Source organism: Misgurnus anguillicaudatus, chromosome 5, assembly GCF_027580225.2.
Source record: "Misgurnus anguillicaudatus chromosome 5, ASM2758022v2, whole genome shotgun sequence".
NCBI classification, from domain to species: Eukaryota; Metazoa; Chordata; class Actinopteri; order Cypriniformes; family Cobitidae; genus Misgurnus; species Misgurnus anguillicaudatus.
Window position 1 is genome coordinate 31,797,217 of NC_073341.2, and position 23,622 is coordinate 31,820,838.

The following is a 23,622-nucleotide window of genomic DNA, read 5'->3' on the forward strand; positions in this document are numbered from 1 at the left end:
AGGTGCCATGTAGCGCTAAAAATGGTTCCCCTATGATTACAAGCTTTTAGTACTTTTTAGCACCATTTTTTTAGCGTCTAGATATGTGCTGAGCTCATTAAGTAATTGCATGCATATGTTTATGTAAGAAAAAATAAAATTGGAAAGTTAGCGTAAATTAAGTGTGTTTCCAAAGTCATGCAGAGCTTCAGGGATAAGAACAGCCATGGATAATGATACATTCGGAGAACAAGTGGAGAAAAGACAGACATTGAGAACAATCTCTGCATAAACCTCTCCATTTGTCTCTCTCTCTTCACCATTCCACTTCTATTCCTCTTTTTCTCTATTCCCTTCGTGGCCCAGAGCGTTTGGCCCCACGTTGGCATGCCTCGCATTGCCATTTTCATAGTGTGTATATGTGTGTGTGTGGGTGGATGTGTACGAATGCATGATTGTGTGTTTCAGGGTACAATAATGGGTTCATGAAACAATCTCTTTTGTAATGCCCCTTTGCCTGATGGCATTTCCATAACATCGCTAGAAGTGGTCCTCGCCTCCTTTGGAGTTCCTGCCTGAGGATAAGGTGAGGCCGAATGAGACTAGCGCTTCAGTCAAAGGAGATCCACCCACCAGTGAAAAGCACATATACACACAGCAGTGTGACAGTGGAAATCGCAGTGGGTGAACAAAACCAGATTCTTCGAAGAAAAAAGCACAATATGCACACCTACGCACACTTGGGTTATTACGTTTGTTGTTGGACTGAGTCATATTCTTAATATTTTGAGAAAATTAAAAGCGAATCCCTTTGTGTGTTCATTAATTATTAATTTAAGCGCCTAATTTCATTATTAGTCTTTGTAGTCGATGACAATAGGAAGAATAAAATCATCCTCCCTTTAAAGAAAAGAGGCTGCAAGTTGTTTTGACAATCTCTAAGGGCCTTTTTTTGGCAAGGCAATTATTTAGCTAATTTAATTTCCCAACGAACAGACACATTAACAGAACCTTAAACCGATCCTCTCTATTAAATATCTCGTAGCGCATCTGTGTAACAAAGTCCAGTGTCAAGACCTCAAAGAAAAGATGTAATATTGCACGCACATGTGCACGTTGCCTTGTGTGCCGTCATAGTGTGTCATAACACAAACTTTTTAACAACAACAACAACACAAATAGTCAAATACACAATGATATAGCCAGTTAAGCAAACCTAGACACACTGCACCTTGCTTATGGATGACATTTTGTTTATAGCATTCGGTCAGATTAAAAAAAAAAAAAATCTGAACCTTTGGTGCGGATCGAAGTTGCAGCAAAAGTGTCTTATACACACAAACAAACACACACAAACACATCCCTAGGAGAGCACCGGTAGGTGACGGAGAAAGACATTCTTTACAGGTAATGCATTTATAAATCTAACCCAGGCGGGACGTTTAATAAAAGTAAAGTCATTTGCAGTCTCCGTGTGATGAAATTGCATTATCATTGCATCTCAACAAGTGAAATATCACCCACAAGTGAAACCAAGTCATCCATAAAAATGCAAACACCGGCAGAGAACTGCAGGTCAGCGGCAACAAGTAATCAAATGCAAATTTTTGTCTTATTATTGAGTTATTGCGGATTTGCATTAAGGTCCATGTTTACATACAGTATCTGTGCGTAACATGAATAAAGAGTATTGCCGCATAAATTTACACTGGTTGTGTCTTCCACACAATTACAGTAATTATTACACAAATACCAGTTATTTACTTCCTGAATGTGTTATTTATAAAAAACAAATTGTATTTAAGTTGTTATTGAGTGTATGTGAAATATCTAAATAAATCGACAGCCCTTACTTAGACACACAACAAGTCAGTATCACATAGCAACCCAGTATCACGAAATTACGTATCTATAGTCACGTAAATTTGTGTCACGGAAAAGACTCAAAAATTTACGTGACTATACACTGTTAGACTTAACTGTAATTTCAACAGTTACTTACCACAAAATGCCCAGTAAAATACCATCATTTTCTTTTCCAGTTCATTACTGTAATATACATTGCATTACACTGTAAAACCTAAATGTTAACTTAACTCAAACCATTTAAGTAAACCGATTGCATTAGACCATTTAAGTTTTAAAACACATAAATTTAAGTACTGTTAAGTTCACAGTACTAAAATGTATGTGTTTTAAAACTAATGCAACTGGTTTGCTTAAATGGTTTGAGTTGAGTTAACTTTTAGGTTTTACAGTGTATGGGTATTAACATTTAATTTACAGTGATTTACTGTATGTCTTGAATTTGCGGTAGACTGCTGTAAAACAACAGCAGTAGTGCCACTGTAGTTGAATAAAATAGTGTTATAAAAGCATGTAAAATCAGGGCTCGAAATTGCGACCATTTTGGTCGCATATGCGACCGAAATTTAATCTGTGCGACCTTAAAATATATTTGGGAGCATTTGTGCGACTGCCCATTTTGTTGTGACGCGGGTTGATTGTGATCCTGCGTGCTGGCGCTGTCCCAGGTTCAGTGTTCTCTCCAACGATACATAACCAATCAAATTTCACCATGAAGTTCTTGCGTTTAATGAAGACCGCAGATTGGCTAATATGAGCGTCAGTCATTCCTTGTTGCCGTGAAGCGCGGAAATGTGAAAAGACGAACGCGCCGCGAGCATGACGAGAGCGAGCCGATTACAGCCAAGGTTATTACTGTATTTTTTGACGACGATCCGGATTCAAATGTAACTCCACCACCGGAAAATACGAGTTGACGTTAAACCTTTCTGAGAGAGTGGCTTAAATATTTCGAGTGTCTCCGCTATGAAAATGTAACTTACTGTGTTTACTGTAAATCCTGTAAAACGGCGTTAAACATTTTAAGCGCCAGACGAACCTTAAACATGGCGAAAGTGCCAAAAATACAAGACGTGTCATGACAAATGTGTTTATTATTGATGGAGACACAGAGCTGTCTGTCAAAGTGTGTTTGATGGTGTATGTGCGCATGCGCTGGTGAATGGACATTCGACAAATATCCTTGTGTTCCATGTTGCTGTGGAATACGACAATGCTGATGGTATGTTTTTGTTGTTGTTTTTAAAACATTGCCTATTAAGTAGTAAAAGCATCCTGGTAATGCAGTTATCAATACCAATATATATTAGCCTTCTATATTAGGGTCACTTTTGTAATGTCACAATTAATCAGTGTTTTACGTGTTTGCTAGATTTTCTATGTAATCTTAATCATGTTACCTGTAATTGTTAAATTATTATTGCTGCAATACTATTTCAACAGCATTTGGGTATTAATTTAGGAATTTATACAGCAAAAAATAAAATAAAATAAAATAGAAAACCAACTTTTAAATGCTGGCCATAGGACGTGTAAAGCCCGGTGGTGGTGTTTTATTTTTAATAAAATAAATCTATTAACATTTACACTGTAGATGTAGTGCTTTTAAATTTTTTGATGGATGCGCCTAAATTTTTGCTGGTGCTCCTAACTCTTTAAAGTTGGGAGCACCAGTGCTACCAAATAAAAAAGTTAATTTTGAGCCCTGAAAATGGAAAAATTAAATATATCTATGAAATGAAAAACATTTTATTTGTTATGCAGTGAAGTAAATTTTAAAATGTGAATTGTTTTTCAGCAGTATAAATAATTTATTGAGAATTGTAGATAGAAACAAGAAAGGGATTATGGATAAATGCTTGATCATCAGATTTGAACTTGACGTCAAGACTTCAAAACACTAGTGACGCAAAGATTTTGCTCCTCGGAGTGTTGGTAGAGTGACAGAAGAGGCTACTTGGGGTGTATGGCGAGTAACTTTCATCACGTGACTGACTCTGTAGCACTGTGGTAGTGTTACGGACCTACAACACGGGTGACCCGGCTTCGATTCCCCTTCAAGGCAATTTTTTTTTTTAAACTAGATTACAGTAATGGTATTATACTGTAAAATGGAACTGCGGTAAGGCATCATACTGTAAAAATCATGTACAGTTATGGTACTGTAATGGGGCAGTTACAGTAAAGTTACCGTATATATACAATAAAAAGTCTAACAGTGTAGGTACATAATTTTGTGATACAGGGTTGCACATATGTATAGATAGCACATCATACGTGAATACATAAAGGGTTGTCTGGGTATTTAGACAAACATATGTGGTATAGACACCTACACATAGAATATAAAATATCTATTCACACAAGATCATATACCCACGCAGAGACGGTACATGAATCCAAAGTACGCACAAACACAATCTCTTCAGCACAGTCAGGGTTACCTACAATAGACGGCAGTGTAGGTACCAGAGAAGGTTATGGTCAGGTCTGCCTCATGAATTCATTAATGAAGAAAGCGAGAATCACACAGAATGTTTCATGGCGAGCCTACTCTGCAACATGCCTATTCTGTAAATGTTTCATAAAATGTTTGATCGGCAGAAGAACTGTGATTATATTCTGGGCTTGGATCCTTTCTTATAACCTTGTGGTGCTTGGCTTGCATCAAATCTATAATAATGTTTCCCCATCAGATGTAAGAAAAGATGATCAAAAAGCATAAAAATGTGCAAAAAAACAAAAACAGGCAAAAATACAGAAATATGTACAAATAAACATCGAATGACAACGCAAAAGAGAATAATCTCGATGTTGTTTAATTAGTGTAATGGTTACATTAACTTATATATTTTAATTGTCAATTACAATTGCAAACTGAAATGATGCATTGCGCTTTTAATGAGCTTTTAATGAGTGTGGATTTCCATTTTTCCAGCACTCTCTGTTCCCCAGCAGGATAGATGTGCGGTTAAATTTGGAAACGTCACAGAGGCTTTTTCAAAGACAATGCTTAACATCAATTAAAAGGATATTTTTCACAAATAAACAGCTTATGACTATTAGTGTGTAGGCTCCTGATGGGTTTTTCATTGCGATGGGACACGACAAAGAGGCAGGGGTGTTGTAGTAATGCGAAAAGGCTCGATCGAGGCTGTTGCTATCTTTCAAGACCTACTGTAGGGAGTGTCTACCTACTGCCTACCTACACAGGCATCCACACCATCATTGAAGATCATAAGTGACTGATTTGGAACGTTCAAGATAGGTGGCATCTCCTCGTGCCACACAAATACAGCTCGGCGTGGCATTAACATCTGGCTAAGATAATGACGCAATATTCTAATATGCAAATCTTTTGTCAGTGCTTTTCATTATTGAATCTAATATACAGTATAATATTTTTTGTTGCAGTGCATTATTTTCTTTACCGTTTTACGTTTCAGAAACCTTCAGTATGATATCTAAAATGTTACCTACATGAACCTCTCATTAGGTTTTGAAGCAGAGTGCGATTTTGTTTAATGTATGTGATGCATATGAGCAGTGTTGGGGGTAACGCATTACAAGTAATGTGCATTACGTAATAATATTACTTTTCTGAAGTAACGAGTAAAGTAACGCATTACTTTTTAAAAGTACACATTAATATTTGAGTTACTTTTTTAAAAAGTAATGCAAGTTACTTTTTTAGTTTAATTAATTTGATAAAAAAATTATGTACTGAATTAAACTAAACATAGTCACATTATCTATGCGTACACGCCTATGTAGGAACAGTTTGAGTCAGAAACTGAGATGGCAGGCCAGAGCTACACATTTTTGTGATGAAATATGCAATTTCTGAATGCATAAAAAAACAGCAAAGGCCTGAAAGCGATCAAGCCTCAGCCAAGAAAAAGTAACGCAAAAGTAACTAAAAAGTAACGTAAGCATTACTTTCCATGATAAGTAACTAAATAACGCAATTAGTTACTTTTTTGGAAGTAACTTAATATTGTAAAAGTAACTTTCCCCAACACTGCATATGAGTGCCTAAATGCACTGCATTTTATAATTTCATGTCTAATTATGTTTCTGTTTCAAGAAACGTGATCCATAATGTGCACAGTTATGTTTTGTTGCTCAGAGATGTCTGTAAGTACTGTAAAAGCTTGCTGGCACATTCGTGAACCCATGGGTAAAGCATTTGTGTGCCTAGGAAACATTATTGATATCATTAGTTATGACACCACTACTCTAGATACACAAGGTCCCAGATCCGCTGTCTTCTTTTCTCCTGTAATTGCCATCAACAACGTCTTCATGATGGCGAAGATGAGGATGATGAGGAAGGGCAGGCGTAAGCTGCCCCCTCTCTAGGTTTCTTTGGCGCTCTGAAGCATTTGAGGAACACGCTGAGTTATATGGGAGAAATGAGATGTTTCTCTCTCCACTAAATTGCGGCTGTTTGGAGTGGCGGGCGCCCATTTGAAGAAGCCGTATTTGAACCATTACGCCTCTTCCCTCAGCAGCAGGAGCTGGAGTGTGTGAGATGATAAAATGAGCGTGTGTCCGGTGGGTGTCCTTACTCTCTCTCTCTCTCTCACACACATACATACAGTATGGTCTTCATATTACATATCACTTATAATAATTCCACACACACACACACATGATTTATCATCAAAGCTTTGCACATGAAAGATGTTATGTTTGACTGATTTTCGCTGTTCTGCTGCTTGGCAGTCGGCTAAAAGTCTTCGCAGTGGATCCTTGCTAATTTCCCCCTCTCCGTACATCAATTGTTGATGCATAATTTAAAGGCCCAGTGCTTCCATTGATTGAAAATGAGATGAACATTGTAGCAAACACAACACTGCCTCCAGCAACACGCTCCCCTCCCCTTCCAAACCCTCCGGCAGCCATGTTGTGCCGACAATAGCAGTTCCCCTAAGCTTGAATAGGGAAAAGCTGAAAGCAGCATTCGTTCGGTAGAAAAAAGCACAGGAGACGCGAGATGACAGTTAAGCCAGCGTGTGACGCTAACGCACCTTGATTTCGCAAAGCTCTCTGGCTACGAATGGGGAAATCTGTTTGGTCAGACTAGAATTTAGTCACATTTGGGATGTGAAAGGCTAAAAGAAAGGCAAGACAAAAAACCATTTCAATTTGTCAAAACAAATGCATCATTGCTGTTGCCTGCCTGACATTTTGCCCTTGTTGCTACAGCATCTTGAGACATAAAGCGATCCCTGCAGGAAAAAGACATTTTTATTCCATCTTAAGGGGATTTTACATGCTACTGTATGTGAAAAGCGGCTAACGTTAGTTGTGATCTTGTCTACTCTCTTGTATACAGGCTTTTCCATACCTTTCAAATGTACTGACAACAATGAGATGGATTGGTGTCCAAATGTGCTACCAGAATGGATGACATCCCTTTAAGCACCTTCAACATAATAAAAACCCCATTCTTTATTTAATGTGTGAGTTTTCATTTAAGAAATCCAGGTAAACTAGGTTAACCACGAATAGAGCTCAACCTAAATAAATGTGTCTGGTTCGCAGACGTTAATTCCTGGAGGGGACTCATTTTACAAAGTACAGAACAGCAGAAAGGAACCTCATGTCTCGACTGTTATATTTGAGCAAAGCTTATAGGTTTGTTAAAATCACCTCTTAAAATCACCCCTTGTTTATGACACAAAGCAGTCATAAAAGATCAAATGTCCGGCGCTAGCAGTTGTCAACGTCAAAGGGGCAGTAATGCCACGTTCCAGCTTGGCAAGCAGCGTACTCTTTATTACTTTTCGGACGGGATTAGTTTTACATTAGTTTTAAAAAGGTCTGGAGAAATTACCTCAGGTAATACCAAACCAGTGTGAATAGACCAGCTGTAAATATACACGTAAATTTAATCATTTCCTGTTATTTTGCGGTTTTCTTTCAAATATAAAAGCGCTTAAATTTAAAATACTATTAATCACCTACAAAGCCTTAAATGGAGCTAGCACCCTCGTATCTTAGAGAATTAATATCAGAATACAATCCATCACGTACACTGCGGTCGCAAAATTCTGCTCTCTTAACTATCGCTAGAATATCAAAAGTGTCGAAAGGTGGTAGCTCCTTTTCCTGCTTAGCCCCTAAGCTCTGGAATGATTTGCCAACTGATGTCCGAGAATCACTTTAAATCTAAACTTAAGACTTTTTCTTTAACAAAGCATTCACATAATTTGTCTAGTAAATGTACTTATCTCGCAACAGTTAGCCTATACGGAACAAAGCATTCACATAACTCATCTGGGTAATATACTAATGCCGCAATAGCTAGCCTGTCTGGAATCTAGCATATTTTAAAACACAACACTGTGTGACACTTGCATTACATGCAAACGGCTCCTACGCTAATAGAATTTATTTCTCTCTCCCTGTCTCGTCCTCGACCCAGAGGACATTGAGACTAACAGACCCAGTTCCGGCTGCCGTGGAGGTCAACACACCACTGATCTTCTGGCCGTCTTTTAACGTAATGCCCAGCCGATGCCTGACCAACGACCACCGACGGAACCTGTTTAATCCCCTTATCCGTTTACATACCATTTACATCCCATATAATATAAATATATAAATATATATAATATGATCGCTTGTAAAGTTTATTCATAGCTGTCTGTATTTCTGTATTTTGCTACTTATATTGTCTGTTGATTTTTCTGTGTTTTCCACTACTACTATTAATGTAAAGCTGCTTTGAAACAATTACCAATTGTGAAAAGCGCTATTTAAATAAAATTGAATTGAATTTAATTAAAGAAGCATTTACTTGCGTTCTAGGTGGGAAAAAAGTCAGTGGCAAGTCAGTTCCTGAATACCACGACACAGAATAAAAAAAAGTCAAATTCACTTCTCATAGGCACGGAATTGTTTCTGAAACTGACGTTCTCCCCAAACTGATATTAAAAACAGTGTTTCGAGTTTTCCTCATCTGTGTTATGTTGTTTGCACATGTGATATCAGAAAGCAAGGTAATGTGCATGTGACAATGAGAGAGTTGACGCGCTGCGTAATCAAGTTACCCCTCCCACTTTTGAATGTTTTACTGAGATTTCTAATGCAGTTCGAATTCCCCATCAATATTACAGACATCCTGTGATAAAATTACATTACGCCATCTAGGGCTTTTCTGTGCCTATTAGTGCCTCTCTCTCTCCCCTATTGAACAGAAAAACTTGCAGTTACCGCAAACCATTTAAAACAAGCTTTGTGTTATTGGCAGCTGTAAACATGCAGCATCTGAGTTCATGTCATGCTAGAACCTGTATAATGTCTAAAGACGCCAACTTATGACTTAATGACTTTTCTAATTAGCATAGTGATATTCCATCAAACGAAACAAAACCCGACTGAAGTGTAATTAGATAATGTAAGGTGCAATGAGATAAGTCTCTGTTCTTAATGCTGTTTATCATTGCATCTAATAGCCTTAATTCAACCCATTTGTACATAAAACACTTAAGGGCTGCCTAAGTGCTCTCCCAGACAAAAGCATCTTTCTGATTGGATTTGCATTAGAGATTCATGTTTCGCTAAGAGGTTGTGCAAACCCATTAGTTTACCTGACCTTGCGTAAACTTAAGGCCTGTTTCCTCACATACCACCCTGCTAGATTTGCCACATAAAGTTTTGTGTGTTGAAAGAATTGTACTTTTTCCTCTTACTTATCGACAAATTTATTAAAGTTTTGCCTTTGTTGCCTACTTTATATTTAACAGTTTGCTCTCTTGCAAACCCTATACTGTAAATCCATCTGAAGCTGTCTGCGTTTTTGCTGTGCCAGGTTTGCGACAGCTGGAAGACACAGGAATCTCCCACCCCCGGTTCCCCCTCTGCTGTGCTGAAGCCCGCGGCGTGTTGGCATGTAGCCTGCAGTGTGTGGGCTGTCTGGGAGGAGTATGCATGTGGGAACGAAAGGAGCCCCTGTAAATCTGGGACACCCCAACGAAACGACGTCAGACCCAGCATTAGATGACAACACTGGCAGCCGCCCCAGGGAATGCTGAAATCCCACGCTCTTCTGGAACTGCTGGAGCTGCGTAAAGCCAGTGGCTAATGCCAAGCTAACCGCAAGGTAATGTTTGTCACTAACCTCACCAGTGCTAAAATTGATGTTGTAAAACAGATAGTTGCAACTCTGATTAGATGAACTGCGTTCAAAGCTATTTTAAAATGCAGATAAACCTGCAACCGTGACATCAATTTTAATGTGCCGATTTGATACGTTGCTTGGCAACAGTAAACAGCCTACAGTATGGTTTAATCGGACACATGTGCGTTGCCGCGGCTTTGAGCTTGGCCGAACTTAACTTCCGGTCTGTTCTTGTTTATCGGTCTGGCTTGCGACTAAACTGAGCTTTGGAACAAATACCTTGTGGAAAATAAAAATGTTTTGGTTTCCAAATAAAGAGAGGAGACAGTGAACATGGATCACCGCTGTGCAAATTTGGCAGCCGGGCAAGAATTTAAGGATCTGTGGTTAAGAATGTACTGTATACAATTTGACACAGTAACGTTAGCTCAGTGTAATGGTGGATACGCTTTAGCTATAATCTCAACTAAGGTCATTTTGTACCACAAAAGCTGTTTGTTTATGTTGCTACCGCTGAAATCATCTATAAATATTAAAAAAGTTTTTTTATGATTTTATTGTATGGGTTACAATGAGAACCTTGCTGACCATCAGCTAAACCAGCACCAAACCAGCATGGGAATTATGTTGGTCTATGCTGGTGGTCACCAGCAAACCAGCACCAAAACACAACATATACAGGTGATTATCGCGAAATTAGACTTATGAGGTGTCTTGAAACATTTTGATAAAAAAGTAAATGCAAAGTAGGAATATCAAAATAAAAAGCATACAGTACAAACATCTCTTCATGTACTATTTTGCACATGATTTCAAATGACATCATACAAACCAAATTTTTTTCACATTTAAGGAGAACATTTTCATTACCGCAATGTGTCCATGACTGGATTTTGGTTTTTTGACATGGAAATATTTATAATTAAAAATCTAAAAAATAAAAAGCTTCAGTGAATGTTATACTTTAAACATTTACACTAAAGAAACATGTGGTATTTGGTGATCATTGGAAAATGTAGAGACAATAATAAGGAATATAAATGTGTCCAAGACCAATTTTCTCATCCTCCGCAACAATTTTCAATCATTGTTTAAGCCCTTAAGGAACTAACATTTTTTTTAAATAGTTGGAAGGGACATTATTGACTGTGACACTCAAGATGGCTACCAGGTAAGCAGTTTTTATTTTGTCTCTCCAGATAAAAGTTGAAATTTTGTTTGTCATAGTACCTAGACAACTTTTTAGTTCTCATTACCGAAACATGAGTTGGTAAATGCATATATTTAATGTAATATCGTGTTGCGGTAATGATAATTTTTTATAATGATAATCTAAAAAATTTAAATAATTATATAGGATTTTTTTTTAAATCATCTAAAAATAATGGTTATAGTAAGTTCAGACCTTAATCTTATATGTGCAAAAAATGGCTTCAAGGGCTTTAAAAAAAATTCTGATGCTGGACAGCTTTTAAGTGTGGATTTCATGAGAATCATCCATACTGGTCTTACTGGTTTGCTGTTTTTTTCAGCAGGGAAGACCATCAATAAAAAATATTGGCTGTTTTTTTTAGAAAGTCAACAGTATTGTAAAATGTTATGAACCAAATCCGAATTCACATCACCTGCAGCAGCTCCATGGCTCAATGTCCACGAGTGCTAACCCCTACATATGTTTTTTTTTTAAATAATAACAACACAGGGAAACGAAGCACCAAAGTCTGTGACATTTACAGTAGGTGGACCTCACAAAAACAAGTGGAAATTAAGAAACAGTGTAAAAAAGAGAGGAAATAAAGTAAACATTTCTATATAACCCAATAGAGGATAATTAAGTTAAAAAACGAGCATGATTGGTTTTTTTTTGTTGTTTTTTACCATGTTTGTCAGTGGATCGGGATGGTGTCAGTGAGTGCATTCTCGAGCAAAGTAAATGAGGTCTGAATGTTTTACCCTGAATAACTTATCATTTACATTGTTTACCTGAGGCTCAATGTGGAACATTTTCATTTCCCCTACTACCAATTTCACCTGTGTGATTGCACCATTTAGATCCCACACAGCATTTTTGTCTTGGTTTAATTTGGCCTTATGCTGTTTGAAACAAGACATGACAAAACGCGGAAAACAGTTTGTGTTTTATTTCAACTACGTCAGACAAACGCTGAGCGTGTTTGACATGAAGGTTTTTTGTACATTCGTAGCAGTCTAACACTTACTGAGTTGTTGCAAACCTCAACATGCTTCTGCAAACATCAAGCACAATGAATTTTTCATGCTACTACATCTGCTTTTCCCTGCAGTTTTTAGTCAGTATAATAGTGTGAAGGAACAGAAAGATCGTACTGGTTTTAAATCAGACGGTGGTGAGTCTTGGTTGTCTGCTTGATTTGACACACACTTGACTCTGACACACTTGACGCGAATAGCCAAACCAGTGTGACCGTTCTAGGCCAGTTTCTAAGGCATATAGTCAAAGAGTTGTGAATATTCAGTGTGTGATGTAATCAAAGATGTTCTCCTCCTAAGCGTTTGTCATTTATATTTATGAAGCAGCTGCTTACACTGTCTGTTCAACATTTCAATGTGATTATTTATGTTACAAACATAAAAATTACATTACAAGTTTACAGATTGTATTTGCACAATGGCCTGTGAAAAGACCAGTATGAATTTCCCTACTGGTCTAGATTGGTTTATGTGAGTTTGGTGCTGGTTTCTGATCTTTCCTGTAAAGTGATCTCTACTGTATGGTCCAAAATACAGTAAATACATTTTTCAAAGTATCAGTGTTGGGGAAAGTTACTTTTAAAAGTAATGCATTACAATAATAAGTTACTTCCCAAAAAAGTAACTAATTGCGTAAATAAGTTACTTTTCATGGAAAGTAATGCTTTGTTACTTTAAAGTTACTTTTGTGTCACTTTTTCTTGGCTGAGGCTTGATCTCGTTCAGGCCTTGCACATGCACATGACTAAGAAGTTCTGCATTCAGAAAATGCACATTTCTATCGCAAAAATATCAAGCTCTGGCCTGCCATCTCCGTTTCGGACTCAAAGCTATTCCAGGTCAGGCGCGCATGCATATACTGTAGTGCATAATTCTATGTAACTACGTAGGTGTTTTTTAAATCAAATTAATTCAACCGAAAAGTAACTTGCATTTCTTTTTTAAAAAAGTAATTCAAATATTAATGTGTACATTTATAAAGTAATGCATTACTTTACTTGTTACCTCAGAAAAGTTATATTATTACGTAATGCACGTTACTTGTAATGCATTACCCCCAATACTGTTCACAATAGTCTATCTGCAAATAAATTTGGTGTTTATACTGAAAATAAGAAACTGACTAAACAACTTGACTATTCTCTGCCCCACTAGTGTGCCATGTGACAAACATAAAAAAGATTTCTGTTCCCCAAAGGAGTTATGTATGTATTTTTTGCATTGTATCGCGAGGAATAAATACTTTATGGTGGGGAATGCGGTCAGACAATGTACAACTGACAGGAGCAAACCAGTCATAAGGGTCAATTTTTTGAAATTGAAATTTTATCTGAAAATTCCCACTTTAGGTAATTTTTATATATTTACCGTAGGAAATTTACAAAACATCTTCATGTAACATGATATTTACATAATATCCTAATAAAAATGAAAATTTTGACCCATACAATGTATTTTTGGATTTGCTACAAATACTGTATACCCATGCAACTGAAGTCTGGTTTTGGTTTTGTGGTCCAGGGTCACATATAGTCATATATGCTTCCATATTGATGTCGGATCAGCGAGATTCACACGCCAGCTTGGCAACGGACAACGGACGTCACATTCAGGTGGGCAGAGTGACAGATGGTTGGGTGCGAGGCGTGAGAGCGGGTTGTGTACCTGAACAAGCAGTCGCACAAAGCAGCCGGGCTCTTTGATGTAAGATACATAAGTGTTAAACACAGAGTGAACCAATAGCAGCACCGCAGCCTCTGCCAAGCCATTAAATACCAACAATAGCATCTGTGGACTGGGCAAGAAGGGAAAAATAATGAAGCAAAATGGCAGGCGACAAAGCAGGCTGGGAGCGATAGCGCGCGTCGCTTGCGTTTGTGCTACACAGGCAGAGGCCTGGCCCGCAGGGGGGTTGGCAGTATTTCTCAGAAGCCATTTTTAATCGTGCTGTAATTATTTACTGCTTGAGGAATATGAACAGAAGATTATGTGCAGTCGCTCTTTTTTCCCTTCCCCTCCTCATCAAATGGAAAATCACAGATGCAATCAATTCACGCTCCCGCCTCAATGTGTTCTTTTTCTGCGGTATCATTATAAACACAATCGTGTTCATTTTCACGCAGAAAGGAATCCGGCAAGCCGGAGAAACTGACAAGTACCCAATTCTTTTCCTCTTCGAACCGCAGCTCAATCAGGCTTTTCCATTTTTCTTTGTGTTGATAGCCAGAAGCGTTAACACTTTCTTAATGTATTCCATTAAAAGTTTTCATTCAATATGCTTCCTGGCTCACAAGAAAATCACCTTCGCTCCCCATGGGCTGTGTGTTTATCCTCACTATTAGCAGCAGACAGGGTGTTGCTGAGAAAGCAGCGCTGGGCTGGGGATGTGTGCATTTTGAGTAGGGGATTTTCAGCTTGACTCGAACCTTTATAAACAAAGGCTTTCCGCTAAGTTAGCAGCATAACCATCTGCTTTCTTCGGCATCTCAACACAATTCGTTCCGTAATGACTTCTGAAATGCTTTTCCCACTGAGAGGAATGTGATGAATCCATCTCTGCTGACAGTTTACATAATCGCTGATAAATATTGGCCCGCTGTTTTTTTTTTTAATTTGCAGTATATACAAAAATGTATTTATTTTGTGCAATGAATAGACCAAACATTTAAGGATTTATTTAATTGTTTTTGTGTTTACATCAGTTAATGATAGTGCTTTGTATATGTGTGCATTCTTACAGTAGCACATACGGGTGTTTCTTTAACTAGAGTTGCATCTCAGGATTTATTTTTATTTAATCAAACTGATTTGTTATTACATGGTCACATCAAAATTGCTACTTTTTAACCCCTTAAGTGGCGCAAATACCATTTGAGTGGGGGGGGGTGAAAATGTGATATACACCTTCAAATTAATATAAAATGTTTTGGTCTAGAAGCCTAATCTTGGTAAAGAAGACACTTTGGGGGTTTTCACAGGAGGTGAATATATATTAAATAAATAAATTGTTATAGCAGTTTACATTGATTTTAGTAAATAAAAATAACATATTAATTGTATAAATAAAAAATATACAAATTTTACAAAAGTAATAATGCAAAAATGAACCCATAAGTCCCAAGTAGTTGTGATCCAAATTTCAAGTTAAAATCACAAAAAATGTGGTTTGTGTCACACTTTTAGTGGTTTTACCAACAACGGCCACTAGATGTCAACGGTTTTCTGCTTACTCTTGTCACAAATTAATAAATTACTGTCACTGCATTATTATTACTGCAAAAAAGTAATAATACTTTTTTTAAAATATAAAAACTACATTCTTAGAGCTTTCAAATAATTTGTCAACATTTGTGCAGATTTATAATAGGATATATTGTTACGTATATAATAATACCTATGGGGGGGTCATGTAACAAAAAACAGTGACATTTCGCAGGATATAAATGTTTTGAGGCACACTCTCTTTGTAAATGAATCAATTACTCTCCCTACATAATTTATTTTATAAATCACTGTTGAAATATGTATTCTAGAAGCTTAGACCTTTCCAACAATGTATAGTTTGTTGTAATAAACATACAATTTACATAGAAAATATTGAAGTAAACTTAAGTGTCCTGCTCACGGGACAGCGCCACTTAAGGGAAGATTTAAATATATAGACTTATGTAATTTATAGACTCAATGTCATAAAATATGACAAACCATCATAAAACTATTAACTGTTAAATTTAATATAAGTAATAAATAATATAACAAAAATGGTATATAAAGGCCGTTTCAATATGTTTTCTTATTTTTTCACAAATTATTATAACTGGTCTATAGTTGGCATAATTCTCACCAAATAAAACCAAATCAAGACAAATATCACTTCCAATTGCAATCATTTCCAATCAAGCTGTAATTGTATATAATTATGCAAAAGTGTAATAATATTTATATTTAATAAACAGAGAGTTAATTTTCATTACTGTAATGTTGAATGTTTAAAAAAATTCTCCTGAATATTCTTTCTCCTAAAGCATTTTTAAACAAATGTCATTATCACTGCATTAAATAAATAATGATTTGAAATGTGGTGCAAATAACATTTTTTCACGACAGTACAGCAGAAAGAATAAAAATGAAAGAACTGTCCTGTGATGCATGTAGATCCATTCTTGGACACTGTTATTAGACAAATTTAAATAGTGAGATCTTAAAAATGTGATCTAACTGTTACAGTGCAATTATGCAAGACATTTACATGTGTACCAGCATGTATTAAATACAATATTAAGCTTCCTTAGACCTCATGCACAGCCACAGGTCAGAAAACAAAAATAGGAGAGTATGCCAAAGTGCGAGAAGTAAAATATAAAGACAGATAAACAAAAATATGGGGTGGCACTTTGGCAAGCGGCAGTCACACGGGCTTGGCAGGGCAGAGGAAGTGTTAGTTGTGGCAAATGATACTTCATTGCATTGCGTCTCATCAAAGCTGACAGGTGCGGGGGAAACATAAAGTGAAAAGAGGACGCCTGTCTGTTTCGCTGCAAAGGGCCCAACGCTTCTCACCTTGTCGAGGGAGTCATCTTTAGCTTTTCAACTCGCTTCTCGCATGTCAAAATTCTTTGAAAAGATAAGAAGTGACTTCTCGTCGCTGTCCATAGTTACCCTATTGATGAAACCTGATTGTAGGGCTCCCCAAAACAGATCTGGTCTAATATTTTGACATTGCTGATACAATCTCTGATGCTCGTAACTATTTTGAACCCCAGCTAATGATGGCACTAGACAGATCTTGCAGCCTCTCTGCGTTTACAATGATCAAGAAGCGATTTGTTAGTTTAAAATTCAGAAATAGGAAATTGTACCCCTGGGAGGACAGTGCAGAGCGAGCTGTACAGCATTTATGATACACTGTGTGATCCTCAGTCTGAGCGAGGGCACAGCTTGAAGACAGTGAGTGGTCTTTATACAATATTTCTTGTAGCCTATATCTTATTGGACAGTTAGCAATTTAATAAAACACGTTCTGTTTGTATGGCATGCAATCCAACATTTTTGTGAATTTCCCACGTGCAAACATACAGACTGCAAAAGGAGCATGTGTCAAATCTCATGACAACGTTTCTAATGATGATTTTCTTGCCCAACCATCTGACTCCTTGGCAATGAAATCCTTCAAAACTTGTGGTCAAGAGCCAGGAGTCTCTCACTCTCTTTCTTCTTGCTTTTGTTCAAAAATCAGTGGCTTTAGGCTTGGCCCTGTTTGAATAAGATTATCCAGAGCGAAGTGTCACTAAGTAGGATATAAAATGGAGGCCATTATCTGGCATTATCTCTGAGCAGCCTCCCTATCCATCTGCTTACCACCCACGTAGTCACTACGGTGGGATTAGAAGTCTGATTAGCAGGGGAATGCTGCTTTAAACAAACCTACTGTATGTATCTCTCTCTTTCTCGCCCTTTTTGCCTTTGGGCTCTGTAAACAAAATAGCCCTGAAATTGCAGTTTGACCTGATACAACAGTGTTGAACAGATCTAACCCAAGCTTGGAATGGTGTAGTACAAGGCATTCTTTGGAATTGTAGATATGAGGTATTCAACTGTACATTAATATGATTTTAAGCTGTTGTACAGTATTTTGTTAAATAATAATTTAAGCGTCACATAATTATTTTCTCATGAAGAGGTTTTTGAAAAACATAAATGTAAAAAAGTTAAGAATAAATTACTTAACTTGTTAGCTTTAAATGGGACATATCATGAAAATCTGACTTTTTTCATGTTTAAGTGCTATAATTTGGTATGAACCTAGAAAATGTGAAAAATTACAACCCAGTAATTTAGTTTTGGTAAACCATTCTCTGCAACCATGTGAAAAAATAGGTCATTGAATGGCTCCCCTTGTGATGTCAGTAGGGGATAATAAGGCCCCTAATATGCACTATCCAACCATGGCACTGCCATTAAGTGCAGAGATCAGCTCATTTGCATTTAAAAGGACACACCCAAAAATGACACATTTTGCTCACATCACAAAGTGGCTATTTTAGCATGCTATAATAAATTATCTATATGGTATTTCGAGCTAGAACTTCACATACGTACTTTGGGGACACCAACGATTTATATGACATCTTAAAAAAGTCTTGTGAAATGTCCCCTTTAAAAGCCATAATATCACCATAAAATAAGCTTAGGCTGTTTGCCAAGCCTAGCTAGTTTACAGTAACATCTTTAAAACCAACAAATCAAACTTAGTCTGGTTCAACCTATCAGTCCTTTTTAAACCATATACAAATTAAAAAAGCTTCGGGGTGCAAACTCATTAGTGGTGAAAAAGGTGACGAAGACACAAGCTCTCTCTCTCTCTCTCTTTCTCTCTCTCCTTCACAAGTTAAGTATGTGCGCTCAATCTGCACAGACTGCTCAAACTTTGGCAGCAAATAACGTGACTATAAATTGTAAAACATAACATAGCTGGACATGATTTCCATTCAACTGCGACCCTGTCGCAGACCCCCTCACCCCCCATTTTCAAAAACGCATCGGATCTAGACTAAGCACCTATATGACCTATTTTGGAACCAAAACAGTGAATTTCGCCAAAAGCTGACAAGTTTGCACCCCTGAAGTTTAAAGGTGCAGTGTGTAAGTTTTAGTGGCATCTAGTGGTGAGGTTACGAATTTCAACCAACGTTTCAGTCCACCGTTCACCGAAACGCATAGAGAAGCTACGGTAGCCGCCACCAGACAAACATGTCATCTTCGGAGACAACATAGTAAAAAAAGTTTGTCCTTTAGGGGCTGCTGTAGAAACATGGCGGCACAAAAGGGGACCCTCGGTGTATGTAGATAAAACATCTCTTCTAAGGGGCCAGTCACACCAAAAGCGTTTATGGCAGTTGCAGGCACCTTTTTTGATATTCTATGGGCAGGGCGTGTTTGCGCGCTGTTTATGCGCGCCAAGCGCCTTGCGGTTTCTTGCCGCCTACCGCGCACGCATTTTTAAAGGAGCGGTGAGATCAGAAAAGCAGCCGACATCATTCACGTCTTTCCATTGTCCAATCGAATGAGGGGAGAGGTGGGCCTTTCGTTGTGGTTTGGGAAGATTACAGGTGCTTTGAAAAACCGGACTCCACTCGCTCACTCTCTCCTTTTGCTCCGTTTGTGCACCTCTCACCCTTAAACAAAGTCAGAGCAAGCGTCCTCTTTTTAAAGTTTCTGCTAATATGACAGTTAACAGCAAAAGAGCGCTCACACTTCAATATTTGATTGACAAGACAGCTGACTCGGTGGTTGCTTAGCAATATAAAAAGCTGCGTCGCACACGCTCTTTTTTTAAAAAAGGCAGTTGCGCTTTTGGTGTGATTAGCGCCTAAGGTAATAAAAACATAACGATTCATTATGAACGTCTTTATACACCACTGATAATATAGTTATGTATTTTATATTTCTGTCAAAAGATCCTTATAAAAGTTACACACAGCACCTTTAAATCAACCTAAACTGGTTTGCTCTGCTTAGCTAGTTTGGACGTTTAAGTAAGATCTTTAAAACTAGCAAATCGAACTTAGTCTTATTCAACCCTTTCTCCAGCAGGGTATAGGCCTTTAATACCTCCTCTATACACATGTGACCATGCTATCGAATATATTTTAAAATGTATTTTGTATTTCCCCCCTTAGTACCTGTGATTTTGTCCCGAACCAGCTTGCAAGACTCGATCTCGCCAATGCTGCCAAAGAGGCTGCGAAATTCCTCTTGGGTCATATTCTGGGGCAGGTAATTGACAATGAGGTTGGTCTTGCTGTCGTCATTAGGGCCACCGGTCTGCATGGGCGAGGGGCAGCTGCGACTGTTGCTGGAGGGTCCGTTGGCTGTGGCGGAGTTGGGCCCGTTCGTCACCTGAGGCTCCATGTTGCTGATTATCTGCAGAAAGAATGGACGGTTAAGGGATTTTCCCAGTTTATTGGAAGTAATCCATAAGTTCCTTATGAAAAAAAGTCTTTCTTACAACACTGCAAATATTTGATCCTGTCTGTGGGTGCTCAGCTAAAGTCAATTTTGTAATTTACTGTTTTCGACATAAAACAATAATTTACATAATGTAAAGAACATCCAGTGAAAATATAAACTTGATATAATTAATATCAACATGTCAAAGATGGAACTTTGATGCTCCTAATCTCATAATTACTATATTATGAGACTTTAGCCTGGATTTTACAGACAAAGTCACACACAGTATAAAAAATATAGCAGGTTAACAGGTTTAGGATCATCTGTTGTACAGAGTTGCACTTGCAACATCTATTATCTGGGAAAACCTCACAGACAGACTTTAAATAATACAATGCGTGACACACTTACAAGAAACTGTTTATGCATCTCTAGACTTTCAGTAGCTTTTTTCCATCCCACCTCCCTCACCTCCTCCACACTCTATCAATGATATTTTTGAGATTGGTTTGCGTTTTGATGGTTGGCTCAACTTGACAGAGTAACAATGTGAGCCCTTCAGCATGCAGTAACTGTCATGGCAAACAGCACTTGCCACCGGTTTAGCCGTGCGCGTTTAAGAGCAGATGTTTGAAGAGAAGCGCGCTGGCCCTGGGGAAGGGGGAACAGAGAAGGGCCCTAGACTGTGTTGCGTTTCAGCCTCAAACTTTTTATTTTAAGATGATTCCACACTGCTGTTAAATGTATTCATCCATTTGCATAAAGAATGTTTGCGCGCATGTACTCTATGTGTTTAATTTTGTCACTCGACTCTGTTCGAGGGGGCTGGGTGACATCTACAATCCTGTCACATTCTGACTGTCATGAAGGTTGGAGATGTGCATACGTGGGGGAAGGAAAATCTTTATGGATGCATCTTTTTAAAAAAAGCGAGATGTGTTCGGGGGTTTAAACAACAGCTACGTCAGTCAGAGGTTAACTTTAGCTTTAACACCTTTTATAACACATGAGTCTGACCTTCTCATACTGTCCGAATGGCTTTTCCAATGCTTAATGACAACCTCATGCTGCATTTTAAAATGATGGGCGAATTCACTAAACAGCTGTGGCACTTTGGCACATTGGTAGTTAAGCACAAAAATGGTGCCTTATTCACTTCTCACAAACCAGTCACTACTAGAATTGAAATAGCACTGCACACTTTTGAAATAATGAAATTGGGGAACAATTAAAAATAAATAAACATGGATTATAACATCAAGCATGAGCTGATTGTAGCTATTTCTACACTTACTCTGTAAATCAACTATAATTAGGCTACGTTTACACGGAAACGATCTGAAAAGAAAACGCAAAAGTGGCATTGCATTATCACTTTTTATTCCGCGTTTATATGAGCATTTTGAGGGGGAAATCTGCATGCATATGATTACGCAAAAGTGTGTGATATTTGATGTAGTGTGCACTCCAAGCGGCTAGGTTGCAATGTGAAGCACTGACACACAACAACACCAAGTCTGCGCGGCTGCGTACAATCTTCTTTCTTGTTTTCCCAGGTCTCGTCCAAAGCCGTCTGGTTTGCCTCCGACGAATTGGCGCATCAACAATTTGATGGAGTTAATTAATTGGCCTTCTATGATTAATAATACTAGCTGTGAATATTTCGTACAACTGTTAGAAAGACTTTTGTATATTTTTTAGAGCTGCTATGGCAACTTGAAGGTCCAACGTATGGAAAAATCCGACATGTTTGTTGTTATTTTCCTGAACTGGCGCATGCCTGTGATGTAAACGCGTATGCGACGAGAGCCACCGTGAGCTGAGTTTTGTGTTTTTACCCTTTAGATGTGAACGCAACGGTAGAGCGTTTTTAAGATTTCCACTCTGGAGGGCGGTTTCACTTTTTGGAGTTTTTAAGCCCCAAAAACGCAGTCGCCATGTAAACGAAAGGCACATCCGATAAAATATATTTACGTTTCCAACCTCAAGCGTTCTCGTGTAAACAGGCCCTTAGAGTCAGCATGACACATTTCCCTACGGTGACATATTTTCAAATAAAACAGCTTCTGAATTGAGAAAAAAGTATAGAGTTGGACTTGATTTCGTTCATTGGGAACTGATTAGAAGTTGAAGTTGGGCATTGCTAACAAAACACGAGGAAAATCAACACCAGCGATTTCCTAATAGCCCCGCCCTCGCGCCATAACCAGCCCAGTCTCACAAAATTATGTACCTATAGTCACGTAAATTTTTTGATTCTTTTTCGTGATACTGTCACGAATTTCCGTGTTTTTTCATGACTGTATCACAAATGTCTGTTTACGTGTCATTGTCACGTATTGGTTACTCAACTGTTTTGTCCAATTTTCTTACCATTGTCGCTTCGGTTTAGAGTTAGATTTACATAAAATGACATCCTTACCCAAACCCAACTCTAACCCTAATGCCAGACGACAGTGGTTTAAAAATCAGAAAATATAAAAAAAAATCAGAAAAAAAATGTATAAACCAATACTTAAAGTGACATCCTAACGCAAACAGCAAATCTAACCCTAAACTGAAGTGACAATGGTTTGAAAATACGTGACAATGACACGTAAACAGAAATTCACGATACGATCATGAAAAAACGTGGACATTCGTGACAGTATCACGAAAAAGAATCAAACATTTACGTGACTATAAGTACGTAATTTCATGAGACTGGGTTACCATAACTCATGACACAAAGTTATTTCAAAGTTGGAGGTTAACATTTTTGATTATAAGTGCACATGAATTTAAAAAAATGAAGTGCACAGATAAATAAACATTTTAAAAATACAATATTCCATAAAAAATAAGAATTGTCATGTTCGAATTCATGTTGACTTTAATATTCATACTATGTGATACTATGTCATAAACCACTATGTGGTGTAATTTAGATCAAGATGTGCACTGAAAAGTGAAGCAAAAGCGCTAATGTTTCCTGCTGATAGATTCATGAGTGCAGAATAATAGAGATGGGTGAAGAAAAAAGGATCTAAGCTGAAATTCAGCTGGTGCTTATTTTTAGCTCTTCATAAAAATGTTCCTCATCTGCACTCTGAAGTTCAATTCTCCTTTATTATTGTGGGCATATTTAGAAAGGTTAACAATTTTTTACGACACCGAAGCATTGTTTTCATTTTGAGTTTTTTTAGAAACATACTGGTACACTGTTTACAATAAACAAAGATAAAAAACACTTTAGTTGTAGTAGCGTATTAATAAAAATTGCAAAAACACCCTGAAATGTTTGTAACATTACTCTGCCCTAATTGTTCTTCAAATTTAATGATTTAGTTGTACGACTTTGTTTTTCTGCTGATGTCACTTACAGTAGTGCAGCCTATTGGATAAACTTCAATATAACAATTTCCTTATTCATAATCAAGATTTACATTGACTATAAAAGATTTCAGATATGATAACTTTGCTCT

General features: G+C 37.6%; 1 protein-coding gene across 9 annotated transcripts in view; it reads right to left on the bottom strand.

Annotated features, from left to right (window-relative positions):
* Nucleotides 1-23,622, bottom strand: part of elavl4 (ELAV like neuron-specific RNA binding protein 4) — a 105,381-nt gene that overhangs the window by 46,918 nt on the left and 34,841 nt on the right. For all 9 annotated transcript variants that reach the window (XM_073868020.1, XM_073868019.1, XM_073868021.1 and 6 more), the window contains one exon: nucleotides 19,888-20,128. In XM_073868020.1, the coding sequence (XP_073724121.1) occupies nucleotides 19,888-20,128 (241 nt within the window). The remainder of the gene's footprint in view (nucleotides 1-19,887; nucleotides 20,129-23,622) is intronic.